Below are 18790 nucleotides of genomic sequence, written 5' to 3'. Positions count from 1 at the left end.
GCCCCCCCCCCCCCAAAAAAAAACAAATTGAAGTTTAAGTCATGTCCGCATGCATACTTTGTAATTTCGAACAATGAAATTGCCATTTCTGCAACAGAACTGACAGGCATAACAATTTGATTTCAACCATACACAGAAAGCAATTATAGACATAAACACAATCCTGGAGCATCTGAATAAACAGACATAAACAACTCAAACAAAACAAACCCTTTTAGCTTTGTTCAGAATCCTCCAACCCTCAAATCAGTTGAAGCTTATGTAATAGCAATTATTCAACCAAGTGTCACAGTTCAACAAAGTGCACACTTGAAACAGAATGGATGCCACTTGTCGTACGCTGTCTCATGTGAGTAATCCTTCCATGTGTTTGTGATATATGGAGCTCATATGTCATCCAAGGTATATAAATAGTTCTCCTGTCAGAGTTCTGTTGACACATCATGCACTGGATGGCCTATGCTTCATGAAAAGATTGTTAATGATGTTATTTTAGTTGCCAGACATGAATCCAGAGCAAACACGAATCCAGCCATTATGCACAACCACCGCAACACAGATGAAATGCCACACTAAAGCCGTGGTTGTCTATTGCTCAATGTGTTGTCAGTGACTAACTCACAATATTTTCTGGGAAATTGCCCAACCTTACCTGAAGCCTTTTAGCGCACTGCCTTCATTCAAAACAAGCACTTGACAGATCATATTGATTGTGGGTTTAAGCTACTTAGTTACTCACAGGCCTCGGAGACAAAGAGCAAAATAATGAAAACGTACGTGAATGAATGGGCTCCAGTGCAAGAATATTTAACAACTACAAACCAATATGTTCTAGATGTTATATTTTATTAAAACCTCTGTTCCTTATCAGCGAAAAAGCAATTCCTCACAGACCTCATGCAATAATTGTGTGATAGCATTTCAAATATCACAATGTAGAGTCAATTCGTAGAATCATACACTGTTCATCTCGAGCACCCACTTGCTATTCCTTCACTGAGCTTTTGTGTGAACACCACTGGAGACACCGACAGAAGACTAGTTTCTTGATCTGTCTACTTTCTCGAGAGCAGAGTAAGACTGGCCTGTATTGCCTCAAGTCATGGCGGACCCATGTCTGGATTGACAACCTCTGCATCCTGCTATGGTTCTGGATAAGGAATTCACATTGTTAATCACTTGTTAATCAGTTTAATCTCTATCCATTGAAACCCTATAACCTTCAGTATAGGAATGAATGTTCCTCCGTGATGGTTAATTATGTAGTTTATGATAAATGCATGTGAGTAATTGTTGCCTCCTCCTTTTTATATGTGACTTTTGAAACATAATTCGTAAGGGAGCTGCCTCTTGCTCCTTGTAAGGACTTGCTCTCTCTATTTCTTCAAGTAGGTGTGATTCTCTGTGACCTAGACGTATGATTCATGGAACTATGTAATTTAATGTCATATTATTGAGTTCGAAAGTGTGAATTATCTGTCCTGCTTCTTCCCACCACAGACACAAGGCCTCGTAGGTCAAGCAGAGCAGAGCGAATGGCATTCAGACACCACCATCTCCAGAGTGCCCCTGACTCCCTCCAGACAGAGAAGTCCGGTTCAGTTTGGGCAGGCTGTGCCTCCTTCCTCTGACCATCCTACTTCAGCTGCAGCATCCTTTTTCATCAGGTAAGAAAACACGTTTAACATAGATCACTTAATAGACTCTCAAACATGGTTACTCAAGCATGGTTACTATCTAGATACCGCTGGGTCTTTACCTTGAGAACTGAATGTCAAGGTTACAGATTTTGGACTTGGTATAATGTGGTACATTAATATAGGATGGCATGGCAAAGTAGCTATAGACTGTCAACCAGAGGGGTTGTTTTCTTGAGCAAGGCACCTAACCCTGTGTTGCTCCAGATTGTCCCTGTAGTAAGTGTACTTAGAGTTGCATGTCTACTAGATCACTGCTTCAATTAAATTATGGCATGATTTTAGGAACATACATTCTTGTGTTTTATCAGTCGATGTATTAGTTTCTCATTTCCACTGGTATGTGGAAAAGGGTGGTGACAGGAATGCTTTTGGAATGGTCCTGGAAAACACATTTGACACATTTCTCAAGGCAAGTGACAACATGAGACATTAAAGAGTGATCAGGGGCCTCTCCCTTTGTGGAGAATGACAGCAGCCAAGTTTTTAGATGCTTGGGATGTTGCCACCTGCCCAAGCACTTCCGGGTCATTCTGAGACAACAGACAGATGTGACCCCATGTAGGACAAGGTTCATTTTTGTGGTCTGATTTATAATTGCGCGTCTTTTTTATTTGGAGGTGATCTAAAAAAAAGCGGATAAGCAGGGAGGCTGCTATGTCATAGAAAAAGAAAGACGAGGAAGAGAGAGAAAAAATAGATTTGTTTTCATCTCTTAATTTAAACTTCTGGGTGGATAAACCGAAGAAGTAGGAAGTTATGCTGGGTGCCACCTCTTGTTTCATCCCAAATACTAGTGCCTGCCAGGAATTTTATTTTTATGATTTGAAATGAGATCTGTTATCCTTCTGGACACCCTAGGATTCTTGGAATACTGGTTCAAAGTCTAGGACAGTGTTTCCCAACCGGGGTGCCATCTGTCGAGAGCAGGGGTGCCGTGTAAAAAATCCTTTTTTAATATTTTTAAATCGCTAAAATGTTCAAAAAAGCATCTATTATATAATATCAATTTCTGATGTCGCCAATAATTAAGGGTGCCACAAGTTTGTTAAAATTTCCAAAGGGTGCCGCGACTAAAAAAAGGTTGGGAAACACTGGTCTAGGACATGTGTGACTGTTTGTTACTAACAGCCACTAATTTGTGTAGCTGTCATTAAATTAGCAACCAAATGCTGAGAAATTGAAGATTTTCAGAGATTGCATATTGTAGGTAAAATTCCACTTATACATGTATGAGTGATAGAAATTCTCAGTATGGCACCTGTTGTGTGATTTTCCTTAAAGAGACTTTGACTAGATGCAGTCAAGATATGAGTTTGCATTAGTGTTAAGTTTTGCACAAGTCATACATGCAGGATTAATGATAAACTGCATGTTTAAACTGTGAAACAGGTATAAAATATTCATTGCTGTTTAATTAAAATCAAGGCCATAAAACTCTACGAACATATCTTGTTCCACCTAGCAATTAATTTAAGACCTCCAGACACCTTTTCCCTCACAGATGTTTGACTTGATCAGAGTGTGCAGAATAAGAAATGCCAGTGCAACACCTTGCTTTCAGGCATGTAAAAAAAATCAATGAAGGGAATCCTCTAAAGGAGTCATTATCAAACTTCTACATTTAAATCAAGAGCTGGTAGTGAACATCCAGACCTGCAGTTATTCCGCTAGTGTGCATTGGGCATTTAACCAGCTTGTAGAACAAGCAGGAGGCTGGATCCTCTCTTGTAAGTGAAATGTTAATTAGATTGCAATTAGAGTTGCACATTGGAGGGGAGAGTGACGAGGGACAAGTTCAATCTGTTTCCAGTCATCCTTTTAGTGTTTTTAAGATCTTTGATTTCAAATAGCATTTTTTTCAGAACAGCACTGGTCAGAATCTATCCCTGACCATCTCTGATTGTGTTTCAACAATGTGTCTTGGGTGCAATTTTTGTAAACCTGGCTTTTATTAATTCTGTCAGGTGTTACCTTATTATAATTCAGTTAATGAAAAATGTTACATTTGCTTTACAGTATCAGCATCTCACCTTTCATCCCCAAAATATGTATCACGGTATTACCTTATAATGAACACTACCGTAATGGTACCATGATACTTTTGAAGTGTGATTTAAGTACCTTGGTCTATGAATAAGTGTTACTTATAGTCCTTTTGTAAGGCATCTTTGGCTCCCATAAGGTGATTTTACTTTCTTTTTTTCAGCTTGTAGCCTTGTACTGTATAAATATTAGTGGGCATCTAGCGAGAAAATAGAGTAGTGGATGACGGATAGATTCATGGCTGAGAAGGTTGACTTTTCCCTAACCCCCATTCTCGGCATATGCTCCAGAGTGACGGAGCATATGATTAGTGTATTGACATTCTAGCTGGCTCCTGTAATGAATACAGACACAGGGCCCAAAGAGCTTCCCTGAGCTATAGGATGCGCTGTCACACTCAACAGCCTGGTGTGCTTTGCTATTCCACCTCGGTGCTCCGAGAGATGAAATGGTTCAAAACAACCCTGAACTGAGCATCATGTACAGGGTCATGTGAGTGAATCATCTGAGCCTTTGCTAGGTGGGAGTTGGGGTAGAACTGATTAAAAGGATATGACTGTTTTAGACGGCCACATGCTCTATTGAATCCAAAGGGATGAGAGAAAGAGAAAGAAAATGAGGTTGAGAGATTTGTTTGTCTAGAGATCAGAGCAGCTGTCCATGTGTGTAAAAAAGATGTGCAATGAATGGTAAAAGATTTGGTGTGTGTGGGTGTCAAAAATTTTAAATGGGAAAGTGCCAAATACAAGCCTTTCACAGGAGGTTTGGGCTAGTGGACTAATTTGTGGGTTCTTTGAACAACTAGGTGGGGAATATATATATATATATATATATATATATATATAGCGTATATATTTTAATTGTTTCCCACTGCAGTATATTATTGACCAATCAGAAGTGATCAAACTGGATTTCATGCATGGCAAAATAAGCTGTTCAGCAAAACCATAAGCTTTAGCTGTGATTTTTAGCAATGAAAAAATAAGGTTCCTCCTGGAATGTAAAAGATAGCTGTTTATGGAGACAAAAATCTTTTTAATTTCATTAGTTTAATTAGTTTTATAAGCTATCACTTACTTATTCACACTTAGTGAGTGGTGCGTTGTGAAGTGACAAGGCTTCTCCTATTGTTAAAAGCGATGCTGTCTACATGCGATGCTTGTCCACATGTGGTGTAGACATTGTGTGAAGTCTAAAGTTGCGTTAAAATTTATTTTAGCTGCCACAATTCATTAGCTGACTGCCCATTCCAAGGTTTCAAGGTGTGTAAATGGAGGGTGTATGCTTGTATACACATGCATGCAGGTCAGCATTGAGAGGCACAGCTGTTTGGTGGTATGCGGGCTTGCAGTGGCATAGAGCACAACACATGGTGAAAATGTTATTTTATGGCCTAGCACTCATTTTCAATTGCCTGTCCAGGTGAGCTTGAACAGTAATGACTATGATTGGAGTAAACATTCCACTGTAATTACATGTACAACAATCCAGACTGTCACCAGACGAGTTGAGCAGCCAAAGTGCTTTGTTGCATTGGTCTTAGGGAGTAACCATAGAAACAAAGGGAAGTTAATTCATGCCATGTATATGCTGTGCCTTGAATAAATGTAATTGGCAACTGAAGATAAAAGTGGGAAAGGGAGGCGTTAGTTCACATGAACTGTGAAAATTACATTCATTCTTGTGCCACGTCTGAACTGCTTTCCTCGGCACTAATTCACATTGAGTGCAATTTTTCCAACTATAATAGATGGTATGTTTTAAGATTTCCAAATTATTATTATTTATTCACAGGAATCCTGAAGTATAACATAATATTATTTACATTTTGTTACCAAATTGTTTACAAACAGAGTCCAAAATCGTTTCACATGTTTATAATCTACTAATACCTACTGTTAAAGGGGCAGCTATCTTTAGCTATTCTTTAACATCACTGTTCTTCCTGTACTTTAAAGGGATCGTTCACCCACAAATGAAAAATTGCTGTTAATTTACTCATCCTCAGGCTATTCAAGATGTAGGTGACTTTTTTGTTCAGTAGAACAGTAAAGATTTTTAGCCTTTGTGATTCATAAAATGCAAGTCCATGGCTACCGTCACTTTGAGAGTCAAAAAATTATATATAGGCACCACAAAATTAATACTGATGGCTCATGACAATATATTGAGGTCTTATGAAGTGAAACTATCAGTCTCTGCAAGAAACTGAACATTATTTGCACCCTTATTACCTGTAATCTATAGCCACAGGCAAACAGTCCTGAGCATGTTCATGGGAGTCTGGAGTGCAAGCTTCCTGTCTTATAATTACGTATGCATGGGAGCAAACTCTCACGTGAGCTGACACTATGTTTGTTTACAACAGAGAGCATACCTGTGTTGTATTGTACATAAAAAAAAATACTTGTGCTTATCCTTGATGCCTTAACCTATATTTCTGTCATGACAACTCTCGGAAGGATTGGCATGGTAATGTACATGACAATGTTAATGTAATTGGTATTGACGGAATAGATCTGCTATGCTGCTGCTGCTGCGGCAGAGCAAGTACCGATACTTGCTACTGCCAATACATTCACAACATGCTGCTGTGAGCATGTAAGAAATATTGCTGCTGCAAATATAACATACATGAAATAACCCCCATATAGCGTACATGAATCACCTCGCAGCAGATCTATACAGGTGGAGCTGGGGAAGGTGGAGGTTTTCTGAAGCAAGCTGCAACTGCTACTGCAAGCACTAGTCATATATTTGAATGTTGAGCAGCGAGCTCATTGGCTACCGATACATGAGAGAACCAATCAGCTGTGCCATGTGATAATGAAGTCATTAGGTCAGATTGAGTTAGACCTATCGGACTGTGCCATCTAGTTTCATGCCAGAACTCTGTATATATATAAAAAGTAAGATTACACTCCCATACGCAATCTCAACAGGAGAGCCAGTACTCGTGCTTCAGAATCTAGTGAAAATGCTCAGGACCATTTCCCTGAGGCTGTTTTTGTCTTTCTGTCTTCTGAATTCAAATCTATTCAGCTTCTTCGACCATACAGATACTGATTCTCCTGTTGTCTCTGCTGGTAAAGCACAAAAATAAGTACTCGTTTGTCTAATTTTCACTCCTTGCATCACCAAACAACATGCTACTAGACTATCTACAGAGCCAGTGAGCATAAGGTTTCTCTCCTAAGTTTAGTGAAACACAGCAGGTCACGTGATTTCAAAAAGGTGAAATACATTGATGGGGTAACCTGCACCATATGTAATTAAAACTTTTTTTTTTTTTGGGCGAAAAACCATTATGAGTCCAGTCTTCATCATGCAAATGTACACCATTCATATAACACTTCACAAAAATACAGTTTATTTGTACATTTGTAAAACTATATTAATTGGCACCAAACTACTGAATGCCTCCCATTTATCCTGTATTTTGATTTGTTTTGAATGTGTATACTTAACAAAGACACTAAAGCTTTAAGGTAACCTTTCCTGAGTGGCTAACGGTGCAGAAGTTAGTAGATATTTAACAATTCTTCCTCTTGTAATGAAAGGTCAGTTGATGCATTTGGGTGCTTACCCCTTTATGACTAGCATTGCGCCTAATTCTTGAGTTCTCACTGTGTGCTCCAATTTAAAGTCAATTAGGTACATAAATGCATCAGTTTCATCTCATTGTTTGGAAGATTTGCTGCCTTCTACTGCTGTAGTGGGGCAATAATGATAAAGCATCCCAAGAGTTGTAAACAGGGGGATGCCATTCACCTTTCCACCCACATGCTGTGTCAATGCTAATGTGGACAGTGGTTTTCTGATGGGTGGGACAAGGGGGTGGGGCTCTAATGGAGCCGATGGGATGGTGACATGGGGGATGGTTGACTGAGGAGTGGAGAGGTGAGCGAATGAGAAGAGAGGGGTTGTTGAGAGTTCTTGCACACAGTCACAACAGCACTCAGCTAAGCTGATAACGTCGGCTCCGTAGGCCACCCATCACAGCGAGGATTACAGCGAGAAAGATATCCCGAAACACAGAGCAGTGGCAGAGAGATGGAGAGATAGAGAAAGTACATAGAGGAGAAAGAAACAGGCAAATGATCCAGGTGGATGGCTGCTTTTTGAGTGACAGTGCTAATCCCTGACAGGGACAAATTGGGAAAACAGATTAATGCTGAGTGGTCGGGGCCCTGGACCGGAGCCGGGCCTTGCTGCGCAGCTGTGTGACGGGAGCCGGGACACGGGAGCGCTTCATTCAAGGCAGATAGTGGTGAACACACCAATGTGCAGTTACTTTGAAAACACTGATGCAGTGAGCTGGTAGGCAGTGAGGTGAATCCACACACATGGTGGGCAGACTCGGACTAATGCCTCACACCGACACTCGCAGCTGGAGGGAGAGAAAATCATGGACTGTGGAGGAACACAATGAAACTGAGTGGAGCGGCACAATGAAACTGAAGTAAGTCACCATGTTAGAGAAACTTGTGTTTTGAGATTAAAAATTTGGATTTCAGATTATTTACTGACTTCAGTCGAAACTGCTGTCATAAATTAAGAATTGATGGTTCTTAAGCACCTTGCAGGACATTTGACAGTTGTTTCTTTGTAATGATTGAGTTGAATCAGTTTGCTAAGCATGACTCAGGTGTATAGTAGAATGTTTTTTAACAATCTGTTTAATTTATTTGAAAAGTGTTAAAAAGCAGTATTTAAAAAAGTGTTTCACTACAAAACATGTCAACACCTTTGAGTGATGAATCAAATGAACCAATGAATAGTTTTTAAACAGGTTTATTGAAACCGTCTGAAAGAATCAATAAAATCACTGTTTCTCAAATAAATCAGGCTTTGCAAGCACTTCTGCACGAGTTGTTTTTTTTCTTCTTCTTTCTAGAGATTACTCAGGTGAATCAATGAATAGTTTTTAAACTGGTTCATTGAAACAGTCTGAACGTTTCTCAGATGAATTTGGCTTTGCGGATGCTTCTCTACGAGTAGTATATTCAATGAATTTTGACAACATTTAAAGTTTCATTCTTAATCATTTGGTCCTAAATTAACTCATTGATCGTTGACTTTAACTGTAGTAGGATCTGTTTTGTTGACAGTGCTGTGTTGAGATGAGCCTTGTTGTTTTACTCTGTATTTACTCTGGCTGAACCTCCAGCTGGTGGTCCCCAGTCCTAATCATGCGGTCAAGCTTGAGTTTGCCTGTAAGTGTGTGTGTGTGTGTGTGTGTAATGGTCACGGAGCAGCTGAGGCTGGTACTCGAGAAGTGGAGGCTGGGAAGGAGGGGGCCACTCAGGGCAGAATATCCAGGTGTGAAAAGCCTGCGGTGGGCCGTGATGTTCTGCTGTTTGATTTGGGTGGTGAGGGTGGATGATGGAGGTGTTGATGGATCTATCACTCTAGGCCAGCGGCCCCAGGGATCTGCTCAAGCCAAGCCCACTTCCTGTCCTCAAGGGGGTTTGGACTGAAGTATTGATGTGTCCAAATGGACTGATCCAGGAACACTCTCAGGTTTTCTGTATACAGCTCGTTTATACCATTATCCACATTTTTAGTGTATAATTCACATTTTCCCTTCTTAATCTATTGTATTTAGTGTTCTGGTAAGTGAATCTCACAAGAGTATTTCACCCCAAAATCAAAGGAGAAAAACAAGAAAATATATTTTACATAAAGAAAATTACACCTGATTTAAAACCAGATTTGTGTATTATGACATTATTTTCATGGCAACTGGAAATAAATTCACATCACCTTAATACAATGAACAATTTCTTTACACCTCTAATGCAATATAGTAAAAATGCTTTTAATCAGAAGAAGAGGGAACATTCTGTACAATTTAATGAAATAAGAAAGAGAGAATTAATTTTTATATTATGTTGAAGAGAATTGTTGGAGATGTGCTTATGTGTCATCAAAATAATGTCTCAAAATGTGGTTTAGCGTTTAATTTTCTTTCGATTTTCTTTTGAAATGATCTGAATATGTTCTTAACAGGTTTTATGAGAGTATATGAAAGTAAAAATAGATACAACTCAAGGGTAGCCTTCAGCTTTCTTGGTATAGTAAATACTTCTGACTGAAGACCAGAGTAATGATGCTGAAAATTCATCTTTGCATCAAAGGGATAAACTACATTTTAAAAGAAAATTTTTATTTCAAATTATAATTTTTTTTAACAATATTACTGTTTTTACTGTATTTTTGATCAAAGGAATGCAGCCTTGGTGAGCATAAGAGACTTAATTAACATTTAAAAATTAACTTCTGGAATTTGGAACAAAATATAATTGAAATATGATATTACAATAACAAAAATAGTGGTTGTTTGTTACACAGTGTTGACGTCAAGCCAGTGACCCCCCCCCCAGGTTGTATGAATAACCCCCATTTTGTGAGTCTCTCAGCCCAAACAGTTCTCACTGGGGTGATTATCACCTTCGAGAAAACATGAAGAACACTAAAGATTCTTTGTTTTGTCTGAAAGGAGGCAGACTCACATTTGAAGCACTTGTGAAACAAATGTACTGTCAGCGTTTTAGCATCACAATGGATTCTCTCTAATATGTCACAACCTTACAGCTTTCTGCATTTGTTCTACACAAACAGCGATTCATTTACAGAATATAGAATACCAGATAACTAAACCTGTTTCCTCATCAAAACATCGCCAGCTTCTTGAACAACTTTTTGCACATCATATATTTTACTGTATTTTGGTCAAATAAATGCAGCCTTGGTGAGCATAAAAGACTTCTTTCAAAAGCATTAAAAAACACAATTTTTCCAAACCTTTGACCAATAGTGTTTTCCAAACCTATGTCACATTGAAGACCTTATGTGCAAGTAGGTGATCCTTCAGTGTTTTTTTTGGGGACACAGTCATGCATAATTTAGCATTAGTTCTGCAGTTGTGACATGCAGTGCTTTAACTTTTCACACTGCGGTCTGCATCCTTGGACAGATTCAAAAGTACTTTGAGGGAACCGATACACTTCCTTTCGCTTTATTGAAACACCCAGGATGAATTAATACCAAGTGTAAAAGGGCTCAAATTAAATTTGAAGTATGGAACAGGGCAGAACAGAAGATACAGAACGGACATGGCATTTTTAGGGACAATTATGCAAAGCAGGCATAGTATAGCACCCACCTAAACCTTTTTCCTGAATAAACAAGGACATATACAGCAAACAGTTGGTGTTTTTCATGCTTACAGTTGGGGTTCTGTGACAGCTCAGGGAAAAGCTTGAAAACTGCTGTGTAAAGAAGACTAGCCAGCCCACTTGCATACGGTCACCACAGGAAGAGCAGCAGGCATCAGTGAGTCCCCTAGTCGGCATGGATCTGCTGCTTCATGTGTATGGACTCAATAGACATGGGGCTGTAGAAGAGCTGATGTTTGCTGCAACACTATAGAGGAAATAAATGCTGTCAAATCAGTCAAATTCCAAGTGCCGTATGGTCTAGGGGGTCTCTGTTTCAGTCAGGAAAAAGTGTTGTTTGCAGGTCTTTGGGTTTTTTAAAAGTATTTTTTTGAACTGAGATTATAGTTAATCTCTTGTATAGTGCGGGAAAATACATAGTTGGTGGTTGGAAATATATGCTAGCAGTCTGCTCATAATAGAGGCTGTAGCTGCTCTCAGGCTTCCCACGGTTTGGTAACGTAACAAGGATTGATTCTTAATTGCTTTAGCTCTGTACTTCACACAGTAAGCATGACAGACAATTCACCGTCACCAGCTTTTTAGTCGTCTCAAAGCTTTCATTTCTCGAGAATGCTGATTAAAACAAACCCTAAATAACAATTGAAACCCATTTCACTAGGGAAAACAGTAAATAAGGAAGAAGAGGGAACCGGCGGCTCTTCTAAAGAGGTCTCCGGTTTGCCCGGATTTGTGGAATACAGATCAGATCAACCAAGGTTATTAATTGTGTTACCAGACCGAGTGGAATATACATTTAAAGGTTTATTACCTATTGTCTTTTCAGGCCGCAGATGTGGTTGAAGTTGAAAATTCCCATGAGGTCATCCAGCCCGAATATCCTCTGTTGTGGCTGGAGAGAACAAAAGCAGCGGCTCACAATCCCATCACGATCCACCCGGTTAAGCTTTGAAAAAAATATAATCTGAAAACAGCATTGTGTCTAATTAGTGTTCAACCTTCCCCTGATTTCCCAGCTCAATACCACCCAAGTGTACAGTTCATACTTATTCATGTAGCATGTTTTACCGCAACTCAAGCAAAATTCTAGACTACTTAATGAGATCCCTATTGCTTGTCATTACCAACACACTCTACTGATTATACACATACTACTGATTAAATTAAAATGTTTTATTGTCAAAGTTTCTGTAGCCTTAATCTCTCTACTGTCGCTTAAGGATAACTATAATACTTGCACAATATGTTAGCATTCATATGATATGAATCTCTTTAGCAGTTGCCCAGGTGGTGAAGGAAATTGAAATATGCCATCTTTACTCATGGGTGCTCAGTTTTGCTGCCAGGTTGTTTGCTAATGCTTTTTGCTTCCCCATTATAGCGCTTTAGGAACAACTTGGTTCGCCTGTGGAATCGAGTTGAATCTTGTGCTTTAATCAAACTGTTCAGTGTTAGCTCATGCTATCTTAGCTTACACTTGATTCAACGGACGGACTAAATTTTCAGAAAGCTCTGGTCTCTAAAAGTCTTAGTGGGTACATTTTTTGTCCATATTGCTTCATTGAATATTAATGTTTATTTTAAAGGCACATTAAGGCAGTTTTGCTGCCAGACTGTCTGCTGATGCTTTTTGCTGCCCATGATAGTGTTTCAGGGAAAATTCAGTACACCTGTTGAATAGAGTTGGATCTTATATTTTATAAGCTAACTATTTATTGTTAGCTTATAGCATGGTAGCTTAGCCTAGACTTGATCCAACAGGTGGACCAAATTGTTTGTCACAATAGCATCTGACAACAGGTGCTAACCATGCTAACTAGCCATATGTTGACTCCTTGATGTACGTATAGCTCATAAAATGTTCAGGTAATTGGTCTGTAAAACTAATATCAGTAGTTTGAAGTTTCTCAATTTTGGTTCATTGAATATTAATGTTTATTTTATAGGATGTAAAATTGATTTCACAGCACATTAAGGCAGTGAAGGTTTGTGGTAAAATGGGGGGTGGGGTGGAAATGAGAGACCGAGAGAGAGTTTATCTGCTGTTTTTATTTGTTGAAAGCTACTCTGCATGCAGATTGTCTGAAATGGAGTGGATTACAGCCTGTAATCATTTCATGACCCAGCGTGTGAGAGAGCCTGTTGCAGAGAGCTGAGAATCCCATTAGCACTATCTCACTCTCTCATTCTCTGTTTCAGTATTAAGTTGCTATACCCAAACCCTGAATTCCTGCAGTAGCACCAGAGGGCGCTTGTAAAAGCTTATGCATAGGGCTGTTATTAATGGATATACTTTGGGTTATTGCTATAACCTATGGGTTTCTTAATGGCACAATTCTTGTTTTTTGTCCGTAGCAAGACTATATAAACTGTGAGAATGCGTCACATCACATGGATTAATAGCATTCCTGCCGTGTAAGAGCACATCTATGCACATTGCAGTGGTAATGATTATATTGCAGTGTAAAGGTCACCACTGAATGTAATGATCTCCTCATACACTTGTGGCTATATGAAGTCATTTGAATGATGTTATTAGTCTTATGCAAACCAGTAACTCTGTCTAATCTTGTATGGTTAGGGGAGCATCCATCTTTCTGTCTATGACAATGTGATCATTACTCAATAAAGAATATTGACATATGGTAAATGGCATAGATGGATGATCCATATATATGCGTTTTTGAGTTTGACATTTATAACTGTTTCTGTCTCTTCTGTATCATTTCTAAAAGTTGACAAAAACCTGATTTGAGCTGCACTGCACACAGAAGTCCCATTTAACAGACCCTAACTTATGGTTTAATTATTTATATATCAAACCCAAATGGGACTTTTAACAACATTAACATAATTTGCATTCTTTATATGGTGAAATTTAATTATCATCAAAACACAACAAGTGAAATATGCACACTGCAAAACACCATAATTCATAGAACTGTTAATGCAAACACCAGTGGAAGACAGCGGCAAAAACATGTCCATAAAACAGGATTTTTTTCCCCCTTAATTTTTCCGTTCAGTTATGTGTTTGCATTTCCAGTGTGTGTTTTTTTTACGTTTATTTATTTATTTGAATATATTAGAATGGGCAATTTTCATGTTTATAAATGTGAATATAGATTTTTTTTATTTATTACTTAACTTAACAGTACTTAACATTTATATATAAATATTTTATTTGACTGTCAACCCTAATTTCCTCTTGCTTTTATATTATCAAAATAAGCCTATGACAACCAAAAGGCAACCTTCATCCCCCAACCCTCTTTCAGGCACATCTGTTTTTCCTCAGTCCCCACCCTTTCCCTGGTTACTTTCTTTCTCTCCTTCCCCTCTTCATCTCCTACCCTGTTGTTCCAGGCTGCCTCTGATTAATCATGCACAAATATTCCCAGTAGCCACTGGGGTTGTATGTTGTGATAGCCCCCGAGTGAAAGAGTGCAAATAAATAAGCATTAGGTGTCCTCCCTGCCAGACATTGATGAATGAATGAGTGCTGCGGCGAGTTTGAGCGGTAGGATGCTCTTGTTGTCCCCTTTCCATATCTGCAGGGCTTGGCCACCCTACGTTTCAAAGCTTCTGTTTGTACCTAGTGGGCAAAGTGACCGTAATTTGTAATAGTCAGTTATGCGCAATTAGTTTTAGGTCTGAAAAGGCTGAAACTTCATAATCATGTAAGCATAGTTCAAGGTCCTGGTCAAGAGCGTGTCAGGCATCTGATTGGACCTTGCGGCATCAGCTAGTTTAGCTGACTTCTTCCTAACTTGGGTTGCACTTTTTGTAGCATGTGGAGACAGGATTATCCTGTTCCACGCACTTGTCCTGTAATTAAATTCCTTTTCCTCAACACCCTTTTAGTGAAACCCGATGCTGTGGGTTGCCTACCTGTAGAACAAATCCCAGTGGTGCAGAGGGACGAGATAGAGAGATGTATCACGGATGAGATGAAAGTAGATGGTAATCTTTGTAAACAGGGAGAGGGAGTGTGCAAGAGAGACATGAATTTTGGTTATCTGTCAGTTGTCTGCTGAAATAGAATTGATCTTCCCTAAACGTTAGCTTGCTGTGCTTTTAAACAAACTCTGGGAGAGCAACCACTCTACACCTCACATGAATAAAAGGAGAACATCTTCAAAAAATATGCCATTTTGTGGCTTTCCAGAGCTTTACCCCAGGGGCTCGGGTTTGAACGCTGCAACTCATTAAATAACAAAAAACCCTGGTCATGTTTATGGCTTCTGTTCTGCCTCCCCACCGTGGCTAAGCCACAACAAGCCAAGCCTGGATTAGCTGCACATCCTGTCTCTTCATAGATGCCTTTGAGGGGGTAATTTAGGAACAGCAAAAAGACAACAATGCTTCTCTCGTTTACCCGCTTGCCCTTTCTTGAAAATGCTTTAGCGGCCTTTTTTCATGCACTGTAAACAGAATCATGCTCTCTTTCCTTTGCTGTTGGTATTATTGGAGGTGGTAGGCTTAACATTGTGGACATGTTTGGTGGTACTTAGATTTTTATTTTACTGTTTTATGAGCCACAAAACTAGCACAGGAAGCAGGAACTTAAGCGTTAGCACCTAGCTGCTAGCCAAGCTCAATGCACAATAGGCCGCAAACCCACAACAAACACTTAATAAAGAGAGAATGTTTGCTAAAAAGACACACTAGTCTAGTAGAGTACAAGTAAAATACGTGGACACAGTTGACTGACTTTCTTATGATCGTAGAAACCTTTTGACCAAAAGGCTAATGCTTAAATCAAGGCTCTTAAACTCTGGAGGGCCAGTGTCCTGCTGAATTCAACTGTAAAGCCGGGGTGTCCAATCTTGCTCCTGGAGGGCCAACGTCCTGCAGAGTGTAGTTCCAACCAGTTCCAATATACTTTCCTGGAAGTTTCTAGAAAGTCTGAAGACCTTGAATTAGTTGCTTAAGATGTTGGAGCTAAACTCTGCAGGACAGGTCTCCAGGAAAAGATATGGACACACCTGCTCTAAAGGCTCAGGTTGTACTTAACTCTCATGCACAGTTAAATCCGCAAGCCTTTGAAAGTATTCTCTTTTGGCCGTGAGTGTAGAAGGACACATTTTGAACTAGTGGATCTGGTGGATTTTTGTTGCTTAAATCACTCACACATGCGCTGCATCTGCAAACATCAACAGACTGTACTAATATGAAAATTGCATTATGTCCTGCAGAGTTTAGGTCAAATCCTAATTAAACACACCTGAACCAGTTCATTAAGGTCTTCAAGATCACTAGGCAGGTGTGTTGGAGCTAAATTCTGCTGGAAAGTGGCCCTTCAGGAGCAGGATTGGACTCCTCTGCCCTAACCAAACACACCGAACAAGCAAATTAGACTTGCAAATTAGAGACAGTTGGGTTAAATTGGGACTGGTACTAAAGTCTGTAGAACACTGGTCCTCCAGGACTGGAGTTGAAGAGCCCTGGCTTAATTGTTTGAATTTAGTTTTGTAGATGTTAGTTTTGTATCATATGTATAAACTTCTTGGGAAAAATAAAATTTTAATTTACCCAGAGTTGGGCTGGATAGCACTGCTAAAAAATCCTCACTTAATCCAGCATATGTTGGTCTTACCTGGTCTCCCATCTTGGCCAAGCTGATGCTTAGCTGTGAGACCAGCTGAAAAGTGTCCAAAACCCATCTGAAACCAGTCAACAGTGCAGCATGACTGGGCTGGGAGACCAACGAAAATTAGCAGACCTGCTTAGGTTTGTTTAGGAAAAGCGGTTTGCAACTGTCAGCATGTATGGGAACTATTCAATACTTCAATACTGTTTGAAAAAACATCCCATGATGCACATCATGAAGAAAAGCCCAGAGTGTGCAGAGCTTTCAAACTGTTTGCAACAGATTTGAATGCTTTTAAAAGAAATTTGAACAAGTCAGCCAGCTAATTGGTGTAGACATGTGCACTTTCAAATTTTTGCATTGTAAAAGTTCATGCAATTACTTTGCATAAAATAGATAAATGGATTAACATGCAAATATAAACATAATCTAAAGAATCATAGCATTTCCCAGTACAGTAATTCTTGGGGATTTTCTTGTCCTTTTTTCTTTTTAATTAGAACATTTTCCATTTAGATTCAGACTGCTTCATTAATTTGGGTCTGGCTGGGGATTTCCACCCTGGGCTCGTCGAGGGAACAAGACAATCCCTAGCTGAGCCCGGCCCGACTCAAGCGACCATTTTTCAATGTGCTACTCACAGGCTCAAAATGATTTACCTCTATTCAGACAGCCGTTGACTGGCTCCCAGCCAAAATACAAAGACCAGACTGATCACTCAAGCACTCTCGTTATCTACCTTTGAGACGACACACTCTCTCTCACTTTCTGGATGTGTTCTGTCTCTCTTCACTCTCAGGAGATCCTCACCCTCTTTCTTTTTTAATTTCCATCTCATTTTCAGATTTTTGGCTCTCTGGTTTTTCACCTCTGTGTGTCATACTCAGCCTCCCCCTCCCTTCCTCTCCCCTTCTGTCTGTCCATATATTTCTGTCCCTCGCTCTCCACACATTTGATGCAATTTTATGCTTTTTATTCTCCTTCCACCTTGTCGTTTGTCCCTACTTTTCTTGATTTTTCACACTCTGTGTTCTTTTTTATGCCTCATTGGATCTTTCATTGTTGAGTGGATTATTAGCATTATTGTTTTTAATCTTCTTATTACATGTGTTGGAAATATTAGAAGCTGTTTTTAAATGTATTTATTTATTTATTTTTACAAATCAATATCTATGGATAACATTTTAGCATGCTGTCAGTTACCACAGATAATAATTTCTATATATTTTTTAGTTTCTAATAATAATTCTAAATGTATTTAAGAACTGTGACCAGGCCAGTTTTTTCTCTCCAGGAGGGGGACTAAGGAACTCTATAGCACATCTGATCTCATTTACACAATTTTGATATGCAATATGTAGTAACCCATCACTTTACACATCTCAATGACTTATGGTTATTATGAGCTACACTACAGTATGATTAGGCTATATTTTACAGTAGTAGCTCAATGTACAGCCAAAGCTGCCCTGTGGTGATTTCCGTATTGACATAATGCTCTAATTTTACAGATATCACACAGTGTGCTCTCATGTACACTCTGTTTTAATGAGGGATAATGTTACCGGGTGACTGACGCCTCAGGTCATAAGTGCTCGAAGGAAGTGTTTAGTAATGGAGGTTGAGACAAGCCCCCCTTTGCTTACAACAAAAGAATATCTGTACTGTCCATCTAATTATTCCAGTGAGTGAGATTGAGTTTATTCTTTTCTTACTTTTGTACTTAGTACTTCCTGTAGATTGAGATTTTTGCTTTGCACTTATGATCAAACCCTTTTAGCACTAAAGTATATTGCGAGAAAGTATTTTGCAGAAAATATAAAGAATGATATTCAAGTGATTGATCATTTCAGTCAAAGTGCAGCTGTGGACCAACATCACTTTAAAAACTTTCTCACACACTCTTTCTGGATTTCATTCTGTCACAACACAGTTTCTTACTTCCGTGGGAAAGAAACTTAAGACTCCTGGTTACTGTACAGCCAACTCCATATGTCTTTGGTTATTTAAAGAAATCCTGTCTCCCATGTCTTATGTTGCATCTATGGTTCTTATTATGGCTATAGGAGAAACTTAGAAACTTAAACAGTAGCCAAGTATTAGGTAAATGTTAAAGATACTATGAGAGGAATAGATATTTTGATGTAAGAAAGTAGGCTACTGTAGCCTACTTTTAACAGGACAGTACACCTAAAAACTTTCATTGTATGGAAAAGAGCAGCTTGAACATTCTGCTAAACTGCCTATTCTGCCTTATATACTGTATATATATA

The 18790-nt window shown here is 39.1% G+C and overlaps 1 protein-coding gene across 1 annotated transcript in view; it reads left to right on the top strand.

Moving 5' to 3' along the window:
- Window positions 1-18790, top strand: part of LOC107662598 (kinesin-like protein KIF26A) — a 97822-nt gene that overhangs the window by 47122 nt on the left and 31910 nt on the right. The window contains exon 4 of the mRNA XM_016452672.1: window positions 1501-1667. Within this exon, the coding sequence (XP_016308158.1) occupies window positions 1501-1667 (167 nt within the window). The remainder of the gene's footprint in view (window positions 1-1500; window positions 1668-18790) is intronic.

The sequence above is a fragment of the Sinocyclocheilus anshuiensis genome, unplaced genomic scaffold (assembly GCF_001515605.1).
Source record: "Sinocyclocheilus anshuiensis isolate Anshui unplaced genomic scaffold, SAMN03320099.WGS_v1.1 scaffold715, whole genome shotgun sequence".
Classification (NCBI taxonomy): Eukaryota; Metazoa; Chordata; class Actinopteri; order Cypriniformes; family Cyprinidae; genus Sinocyclocheilus; species Sinocyclocheilus anshuiensis.
The sequence above is the reverse complement of the archived record's forward strand: the minus strand, read 5'-3'. Positions and strand labels throughout refer to the sequence as shown.